At 39.6% G+C, this 10,566-nt stretch overlaps 1 protein-coding gene and 1 long non-coding RNA gene across 2 annotated transcripts; both read left to right on the forward strand.

Moving 5' to 3' along the window:
- Positions 1-38: 38 nt before the first annotated feature.
- Positions 39-2,844, forward strand: LOC141438008 (structural maintenance of chromosomes protein 6-like). The gene is made up of 3 exons (XM_074101628.1): positions 39-500; positions 1,663-1,796; positions 2,738-2,844. Exons 1-3 carry the CDS (start codon positions 249-251, stop codon positions 2,757-2,759), a joined length of 408 nt encoding a protein of 135 aa, XP_073957729.1. The 5' UTR covers positions 39-248; the 3' UTR covers positions 2,760-2,844.
- Positions 2,845-3,071: 227 nt separating this feature from the next.
- LOC141438153 (uncharacterized) lies at positions 3,072-10,423 on the forward strand. Its single transcript, XR_012452455.1, has 2 exons — positions 3,072-4,711; positions 4,745-10,423. It is a non-coding gene; the product is annotated as an uncharacterized lncRNA (long non-coding RNA).
- Positions 10,424-10,566: the final 143 nt, after the last annotated feature.

Consider the following 10,566-nt stretch of genomic DNA (forward strand, 5'->3'; position numbering starts at 1 on the left):
CAAGAGAACTGTAGGGCTACTACGAAACTCGAAGTTAGTATCGTACCGTCCCTCTCGCTCTCGTATTGAATAGCATAAGTGTCAGAGGGACCGCACGACACGAATTTCGAGTTTCGTAGTAGCTCGCGGACGTTGTCATGGAGGTTTGTTTACGGTTTGTGCTAGTGTCGCCCCCTGCGCAGAGTTTTCCTTTTGCGTAATATTCCCTATTGGTGTAATTTGTCCCAAGATATAATTTATTTATTATAATGCTTTCGTCACCATATTGCATGGATCGGCGGATTGGTGATATTCGGTGTGTCCAGGGCACGATGCACATCGACTTCAGCCGCGGCGTGCTGGAGATATCGTGCACGGGCCGCGAGAGCAGCCGCCTCGCCGCCAGCACGGCGTCCCTGTCGGGCGGGGAGCGCTCCTACAGCACCGTGGCTTTCATCATGGCGCTCTGGAGCTGCGTCGAGGTGCCGTTCTACTTCATGGACGAGTTTGACGTGTTCATGGTTAGTATTACAACTAAAATGGGAGTGATAAGTTTCTTGGGCCGCCACTCCACTAGAGCGGAGTGGGGAGAGCGGTGAGCGAGATAAAAATTCACCTATGGAATTGTATAAAAATCATGCGAAAGCGGGGTAGCGGGGCGGAGAAACGAACGCGAGCGGTCAAGCTTCACGAATGGAAGAACAGTCCGCAACTCGGCTCAGCATTACCCTCACGCTCCTCTCCGTAGGCTTGCTCTGCCAGTGGACACGCAGCCTTAAGGTAAACGTCCACTTGTCGGTATCGTACGCATCGGACGCATCGCACGCAACGGATCGTAGTATTCTTTGTATAGAAACTCATATAAGTGCGTCCACCTGTCCGCATCGTAAGCATCGCACATTTCTATACAAAGCAACAAATCCGATACGTCCGAAACGTACGATGCGGATATGTGGACGCCTACCTTTAATTGCCGGAAAACCTTCAGGCTATTACGGGCATCACTTGTCACCGCATCAGTGCCGGATTAAGACTATTTGATGCCCTAAGCAATCCACGCTTTTTTACCTTTTGTGCTAGCATTTTTTTTTTTGGTGCTGTTTATGGTGCCCCCCAAGACGAGATGCCCTAAGCAATTGCTTATTTTGCTTATGGGCTAATCCGGCACTGCATTGAATTTCGTAGTACCGGGCATTCATTTCAGTGCGCCCGAACGAGCGAGCGGATGCGGCGGCCATATTGCTATTTCGTCATGGAATGGGCTTTAAGTATGTCGTTTGTGTTCGCGAGTTGTTTTCTGCTGTTTTATATATTTGATTATATAAAATTGTTTATCGATAAAAATAATTAGTCGAAATTCGACGAAGAACTAAAGTCACTGACATTGCTGGAAAAATATGCAAATTGAAGTGGCAAAGGGCAGGCCACATCGCTCGAAGAAGAGATAATCGTTGGGGGAGAAAAGTCCTCGAGTGGCGACCACGAACCGGTGGACGAAGCGTTGGCAGGCCTGCAAGTTGTCGTTCATTGTGGCGTTCTAAGGGGGAGGCCTTTGTCCAGCAGTGGACGTCTTCCGGCTGATGATGATGATGATGAAAAATAATTAGCGGGGGTCCAAAAACCCCTGATTTTAGTATTTGTTTATCAACAGTCGGCACAGAGTATAGTTTGTTTGTGTTGTAGGACAACGTGAACCGTACGAAGGTGATGGGGCTGCTGCTGGACCACGCGCTGAGCAACCCGGCGCGGCAGTTCGTGTTCCTCACGCCGCAGGACGCCTCCACCGCCACCGCCGGACCCAACGTCAAGATACACAAGTGAGTCGCCGTCCAGCAGAGGTCGCCAAATATTTTTGGAACCGGTCGCGTCATGAAAAGTTTGAAAAATACTGCTCTAAAAAGATGGCTGACACACCTTAAATAAATTCTCATCTCTTAAGACGAGACTAGATGGCGCTACTATCGTGTGCTTGTGATTGGTTTAAGGTCACAGCTCATTATATCCACCCGATCAGCACCGCCTCGCCGCGAGCGGTTAGTATTTTTTATATGGATTTGTATGGGCATGCGCTCATTACATCACCTAAGTAGCCGTTACCGGATCGCCTCGATCGCGAGGTGTCCACGCGCGGACGGCGAGTAGACCACTCAGGGATAGTTCGCTGTTCGTACGCTTGCCCCGCGTGAACCGCGCGCGGTCGCCGTGGCGCTCCCCACCCTCATTTCATTTCATCGCCCACTCGTTGACCACGTGAGGTTCACTCGTTGTCAACGCGGCGTCCACTCGTGGGCCACCTGTCGACGAGTGGACGACGAAAGTCGAGGCGGCGCAGAAAGGCTACTACGAAATTCGAAGTTCGTATCGTACCATCCCTCTCACTCTCGTATTAAATAATATTAGCGTCTGCGGGACGGTACGATACGAACTTCGATTTTAGACTTTCGCAGTAGCCCTCTCTAGTCGGGTGCCGGGTGGCTCTAATGAGCTGTGACCTTTATAGCTAAACAAGATATCGCAAGCAAGACTGTGACAACAACTGATGCTAACGCCATCTAACGATATTTACCTGTCAGAAAACCCTTATTCCAAGACGCGGCTCTTTGCAAGATGAGCTCGAACGGCAAGCCAATAGTGAACGGAAGAGTTACTTTCTGTTACGTTTAGTTACTTTCAGACTTATTGTAATTGCCTCTCACGATAGTTTTAATTCAAAGAATAAAAACGTTTACTTACTAATTCCATTTCTTTTTCGTTACAGAATGGCAGACCCGCGCCCTTAGTATTTAAGCGTTTAATTCTAATCAAGTTGATTATTTTTACTTATAACTTTGCGAGAATGCAAATACAGTTTTATAATTTTCTTCAGTCGTGTTTTCTTTCAACAGTAATTCCTTTAGTGTTATAAAATTTTCAAGAACATATTGAATGGTGTGACGATAAAAACAACAAGTATTCCATAGTTTCAATGGCTTCTTAACTAAAGGAATACAAGTTTGTTTGTTTATACTCTTTATTGTATAAAAAGGAAATACAAAAAAGTGACAAAAGTGTCAAGTACAAGGGTGGACTTGTCTCTAAAGGAAGGAAGGACTCCTGATTGTAATAGGAATTGAAGGTGATGTCTTAAAAAATACGATAATTTCTTCAACACCATTTTATTTAATACTAGATCGCAGACATTCAAAATTTACATAAAATTTAGTGAAGATGAATGCATTGTTATTGCACAAGTGAACAATCAGAATGTCAATGAGATCACATGCACCTCAGAGCCACAACACGAGTTGGCTGACACAACAAATGCCCAGAAACCGGCGCACGCACATCGACCTCAGATCAAGCATTAAGTATGATAAGTACATATGTAGTGAGTAGTGAATAATGTTTTGTCATCATATTTTGTCGGAAAAGTTCGTATTTATTATGCTAAGTATATCAATGAGTTTCAGTAGGCAAGTTGAAAAAGCAAGATAAATGAACTTTTCCGACAAAATACGATAGTGAAACATTATTTACTACATGTGTACAGTCAGCGTCATATAGTAAGTAGCAGTCAAGATCACCAAATACTTGGAAACGTACAAAATAGTCATTACCAGTGACTCAGTCAAAGCGGTCAAATTGTTCGAGACATCCATCGTGTACAAATATACCGGAGCACGCACGTCGCCAAATACGTTATAACATTCAAGCCACATTAGTACCGTAGCAGCCAAAATATCCAGAAGTATGGGACACCACAGGAAAATTGACTTTATTACAAACCGTGTACGGTCCAATGATCCAGTTAGCTTGAAAGAGACGGAACGATCACTGACAAGTTAGTACTCTTTTCGGTGATTGTCAAAAACAAAAAGTCGAATCTTATGGAGTGTTAATTTATTTTGCACTCTACTCGAGATTCAACCTTAAACCTTTTAAATAAAGCTCTGTTTTCTAGTGTGTCCCATACTTTTGGATATTATGGCTGCTACGCTACCAGTGGTGATCTGCGTGCTCCGATTTATTTGTACACGATGGATGTCCTGAGCAATTTGATCGCTTTGATTGGGTCAATGTTAATGACTATTTGGATGTTTCCAAGTATTTGGTGATTTTGACTGCTACGTACTATATGACGCTGACTGTACAGAGATGGGTACTGCACTTCAGCCGTCGTATTTCTGCATTACTAAAGTCGTCGAAAATATCCATGAACTAAAACCAATTGGTAAACTTCGTGTCAGGCGTGCAATTACTTTTACTCCATGGACATATCTATCAGACTTTTGAAACTTGAAATGTTTCTAGGGCTTACCCGGATACCGTTTTAATTAAGTATCACTACTCCATAGCCACAGACTAAATTATTTGTGTTTGTATATAAAGGAAGTAATGTACAAGTTTTTGCGTTGCTCAAATAGATACTGTAAAATTTCGCCACTACGCAGCTACGTTCTTGTTACTTAAGGGTCAGTACAGACGGCTTGCATTCTAACTGCAACGTAACTGCCGTTTGCCCATACATTTTCCGATAATGTATGTATGTATCCTCCTCCTAGCCTATATACGTCCCACTGCTGGGCACAGGCCTCCTCTCAGAACAAGAGGGCTTGGGCCATAGTTCCTACGCGGGCCCAGTGCGGATTGGGAACTTCGCACGCACCATTGAATCGCTTCGCAGGTTTGTGCAGGTTTCTTCACGATGTTTTCCTTCACCGTAAAGCTCGTGGTAAATTTCAAATGTAACTCCGCACATGAATTTAGAAAAAATCAGAGGTGCGAGCCGGGGTTCGAACCCACGACCCTCTGCATGAGAGGCGATAGGTCGAACCACTAGGCCACCACGGCTTCTATGTATGTATGTATGTAAATACTTTATTGTACATAAAACACAAAAGTAATACAAAAAGAAAACAACAAAACACAAAGAGTACAAACGCGAACTTACCCTAAAAGGGATCTTTTCATGATATCCTAAATAAGTCAATAAATAAATAAACGTTCCATTGTAGTCGGCAAAACTGCACGCTAGATGCTTGAATGTATTGGCAGTTGTTACAGTTAGAATGCAGTTCGTGTAACGGACTTTAGTGTTGTTTTAGGGTGGTTTATGGTGTGCGGCCTGTACAACTTAAACGATCAAGACCGAACACTAAACTATGTAACGATCCAAGAGACGCAAAGCACGTGGCCTGCGACACTTACCAACCTCGCTGGTGTAAGCGTCACTGTAAAACCACCCTTAATGTAAGGTTCAAATATTAAATAATTGATTGATTCAACGATAATGAACTGCAAAATTTAGGCTTGCTCCCCGTTAACACCGTAGCGTCGTGCTACGTGCTCCACTGAGCACTTTGTGGTAACGGAGCTCTAAGATAAGGTTGTAGTTTGGTCAAATAGCAATTTATTTTGAGAATAGTTTATCCTCGTGCGGCCCAATGTGCAGAATGTACACAATAAGTTTAAGGTAGTTAGAAATCTATTTGCTTTGACATTTTTTTTCAAAATATTTATATGGTAGGTTATGGGAATCTATGGAGGCGGCACCAATTTTTTTCGCAGTAATTTAGTAGTGACAAGACGTTCGTTACGCAAAAACTGAACGATCTATTATACGTGCTCGCATGTGCATGCGCTCGTTTAGAGCCTAAACTGGCCAACTCTATGGTGAGGCAGAACGGAATACAATTGAAAAAGGATACTACTATCATACGTTTTTTTATATTAGTTTCAAATAAATTGATATAAAAATAGCTTACATCTAAAAGCGCACTATTCAATGCTAAGAATACAATTAAATTATTCTGATATAAAGTAACAAATCTATCCAAGTCTTATTTATAAGGCCGGAGCCTTGGGTAAGCGTAATCGTTCAACTAACTACGATCAATTATTCTAAAACATGAAATACCCGCCTAGTACATAGTTCGGTTATATAAAACATTCATTCTAACTTTAACACCGTAAACACACACATACAGCGTTTCAGGTAAACTATCAATTTATCAATTGTTAAAATGCATATACGTCAGTAACTTGCTAGAGTTGTTATTAAAAAGCACTTTAATTCATTAGTGAACTGACGTTATTTTAAAAAGTGAGCCGATGTCACACAGGTGCAACTAATTTGGCTTGTAAGACAGACAAATAAAGAGCCTTTTCCGCCTGTGTGATCATGCTTTATGCCCCCCTTCCATCGCGAGCGGAGCAGACTCCGCACTCCGTTTAACTTACATCGACCGGATGCATGGAAGTATTAATGAGTCTTTGACTTTCGTTTGACACGTGTCTACTTCCTGTAGAATCATCGGACTGCTGTCAAGTTAGGTCAGCTTAACAGTTACTACGAGGCAGCGGACCCGTGCATTTGTATTTCCACCGAACATCTATGAAGTGAAGTAGATAGATGCAAGTTAAACTGAGTGCGGATTCCACTCCGCTTGCGGTGGAATGTGGACATAACAGATGTCAACGAAAGATCGCGTTATTGAAATCTTTTTTTTTAGAAACAAAAGGTCATGCGAATAAAGAAAAGTATACCTTTGCTTCTCATGGTTTACTTTGAAGCATTTGATCACGTTAAACCTTAATTTGGCAATGTATTTTTTTTTTCATTCAAAAATTTTCAAGGATTTTAGATCCGCAGAGGCTTGTTTAATTCTTTTTTTATTATTTGGTCAAATAAAAGGTACTTTTCTTTGTTCACACGGAGCAAAAATATCATTGCCAGAGTCAGTCTTTCACGAGAGTGACTTTCGTCTATATTATAAATGATTTTTAACCTTCAAAAGAGAAGTTTATCAATTGGGTTGTATTTATTTTATTTTACTCGATTTCGAACGTAACATGACAGGATTTTTTTCAGCTTCCTGATGAACATCTGAGACCTTATGGTACAAAATTTATGAGAAGAAGTACCTAAGAAGAAATACATACAATTAAATAATAATGTCTAAATTTTAATTTGCTCAGTGTAATTTAGATCTTTTAGTTACTATAACACATTTTAAATATTCTTCGATTCTTACTAAAATTATGAAGATACCAATATTTTTTCTCAATCACTGCGAATACGGGATCAGTGCAGTCTTTGGTTAAAATTAACGCGGGCCTCAATTTTTCTATATACAAATTTAAGATTACACTAACGAATATCCATTTATATTTTTGTAGGACACATTCAGTCGCGTGAAACACTCATTCACCTTAGAAATAGTGCGCCAAATGCAAACATAGCTATCGGAAGTAGCTACTGTAGCTAGTATAATAAACCTTAGAATAAAAAAAGTTGCAATCGCATTGAAGATTTAGAAGGTATGTACTTTGATTCAAATTATAACTAGCTGAAATGACCTTTTTTATTCGCAGGTCATAGATAACATTTGCATCTTAGGCGCCGAAATCATTTGCAAATAAATTAAAAAAATAATCAAATTATTTACACAAAAATAAAGCAATTGCTAGATTAAATAAAAAATTAAATGATGCCTTACGTGTTCAATTTGATTTGGACGTTATGATTCGTGAACAAAACATAAATTTGGATGACTTACTGAATTACAACAAAAAAATATTCGATACAATTTTTGATTAGTAGCCTAACATGTTTAATATTATGTTTGATTGAAACGATTTGTGCAATGCATTTATTTATATACACTTATAGTAGAGATAAACACATTAACACATATATGTCACATCACATCATTTCTCAAGGTGCATTTAGACCAAAAGAACAAGAAAGCGTTTTATTCGCAATCTGATTAGTTTTTTTTAACACACAAACATCACGCCTGTATTCCCAAATGGGGTAGGCAGAGCACTTTTAAGATAACAATAAATGATGTATCACCTAGCACCTTTGCTTGAACAATGATACAACTTATGGATTATTATCATTAGTTAATAAGATTGTATTTTTTTTCTCATGTAATCGGTGACAAATAAGTTCTAGAGTAATCAATTTCTCGTAGCTTTACGATTGTCGTTGTTTTGATTTTCGTACACGCTTTTAGTGTATATGAGAAACAAATACCATCGCTTACATAAAAAAAAAACACAAAATAAAGCTTAAATGCTTTTGATCTAAAGGCACCTTGAAAGTTGATAAAACTTTACTTACGGTATTAATAATTTTGTGACAAAGCAAAAGCAAATTGCCTCGCGGTTTCGTAACAGACGATTAGGAAAACTGTATCGGCAAGGCATCTATCCTTGTCACACTTAAAATGCTTGTAAAATGTTGGAATGTTTAAATGTTTAACAGCTGTGTTGGCAGAAATGCCAATAGCGGTCACGTAAGTATACAAGATGGGATAACCTATTTATGCATCAAAATAGGAACAAATGTATGTAGTTAATTTCTTTAAGCGTAACTATATTCGATGATGGTATTTCAAACCAGGGGTTTGGCTACATTGTGTTAACGATCCTTGTCAATTTTTATTTTAAATTTTACTGTTATTGAACTATGAACTATCCTATCATCAATTCACCACATTTATTTAACAGAGGTCGTTATCGTCGGTGTAAATACAATACATAAGTTTAAAGAAGATCGTCGAACAGTTGTTAGTTCATAGGAAACTGTCATTTTAGGCTGGTCTAATTGCATCAACGATAAAAGAATCTGTTTATTTCTTTCGATGTGTGAGTATCATGCAACACACGCTTGTCAGTGAACGTATTTTTGTTTTCTTGAAATTATTGTAATATTATCAATTCTGCAGGAGTCTTCACTAATTTCAGAGTGAATCATCATAATAATCCATATCTTGTGCAAAACATTTTAAAATTAATTATGAATATTACGGCTGGTACTTACTTGGATGAGCCTGACGTCATCACTTTAGGGTGAAGCCAGACGAGCGCAATTTTTGAATCGTAATGCAGCGGAAAATACGCGGCTCACGACCCAAAAAATAACGCGCGTCAGACTTCACCTATACAGTCAAACTAACCCAACCATACGTCGAAATATTCCGCATTAAATTTAATACATCTTGTTTAGGTAGTACCACCAGAGTTGAGGTCAAGTACACAAGAACATGTCGTGTAATGACAGCAGGATTTTGATATTTACTCATTCATTTCATTCATTCTCCTTTCGTGCAATGAGTTCTTTTTGTAGCCGTGTGTGTCATTCACTTCAACTCTCGTGGCACTACCTATAGTACCCCTGCCCCTGCACGTCTCTCCGAATGAAGGGCTTGGGGCTAGTGCCCACGTGGGCCAAATGCACTTAGATTTAAACAAAATACGTTTTTAGTAAAGCATCCATAACATTTAGTACGTTTTAGTAAACATGCATCACACATTAGTTTTCGAGCGAGACTAAATTGGTGAATTGACAATGATTTTCGCTCCATAAATCTTAGGTCCACTTGCAGCAAATAAATCTAGTTTAGTTCAAAGCCCAATTTAGTGGTATCTAAATGTATGAAACTGGCCTTAAAACAGTCAAACCAGACAGTTTTCGCTGCAATTGGCCTTTAATCATAAAATACTTGCCAGGGAGTTGTATAAAATAAAACTTGTCCAAAGGTACTTTAACTCGCTAGCCTTTGTAGGGGTCATAAGCCATCTGTCCCTTTTACACACGCCGTTAAGAAAGGTATAAAATATATTAACATACTTTATGTCCGCGGCAGACGACATTATGCTACAACTTCGTCTTAGTATAAATATAAAAGGTGGTAATATGCTTAACCAACTAATGTATTTACAATGCCGACTATGTATTTGGGCTTATATCCAACTTGTAACTACATCAAATCAGAGCAATCTTAGGGCTTGCCGGGGCCTCCAGGCACCAATTCATAGACAACAAAAATTCATTCATTTGTGTAAGTAAACGAATATATCGGACTTTCGGTGCTGCCGCGTGAGAAAGACGGTAGGTACTGCATTAATTGAAGGTTTTTCGCTGGAATATCGCTAGATGGCGTTGGTATTATGTGATCCGTTTGATATTTCAGACACGTTTGGGATTGGTTCATGTTATAACTGAACTAGCGACCCGCCCCGGCCTCGCTGGGTGCAATTGTGATAAAAAGGGGTGAAAAAGTGAAGATTAATTTTTCATGTGTCTTTCTCCAAAACTATACCCGAGGGAAGCTAGGCACGTCGCTAGTTATACGTACAAGTATAATGCCTGACTAAGACCACGCTAGATCAATTGTTCGTCGAAATTGTAGAATTGATAAATCTTCAGTGACAAAATATCTAACTGATGGCTAAAAACGCATTGTATAGTTTGAAAACAACCTAAGCATACATAGATTATAGACGGCGGGAAGTGACTTTGTTATATACTATGTAAAGATGAGCCAATCTGATTTCTTGTCAATGGCACCATGTAGCGATATCTCGTAATTCAGAAAACCCTCATTGCCTGTCTTTATAAAACCATTTAAGTATCATTTAAGTTACATAGACAGTTCTCATATAGTTTTAATGACGGCACTATCAAAAAAATCTGTCAGATGGAAATTATTTCACATCGATTCTGTTCATAGGTGTCGATACGACACAAAATCAGGAAGAGTATTACAAAACCACAATTTACATTACAGGTTCCTTACATCAGTCAGATTATACCAG

This window comes from Choristoneura fumiferana, chromosome 18, assembly GCF_025370935.1.
Source record: "Choristoneura fumiferana chromosome 18, NRCan_CFum_1, whole genome shotgun sequence".
NCBI classification, from domain to species: domain Eukaryota; kingdom Metazoa; phylum Arthropoda; class Insecta; order Lepidoptera; family Tortricidae; genus Choristoneura; species Choristoneura fumiferana.

Excerpts from the sequence above, each read along its gene's own strand:
- LOC141438008 (XM_074101628.1), top strand. The coding sequence starts at position 249 with ATGCTTTCGTCACCATATTGCATGGATCGGCGGATTGGTGATATTCGG. Across the intron at positions 501-1,662 it reads ACGAGTTTGACGTGTTCATG|GACAACGTGAACCGTACGAA; the intron begins GTTAGTATTACA and ends TTTGTGTTGTAG. Across the intron at positions 1,797-2,737 it reads CCCAACGTCAAGATACACAA|AATGGCAGACCCGCGCCCTT; the intron begins GTGAGTCGCCGT and ends TTTTCGTTACAG.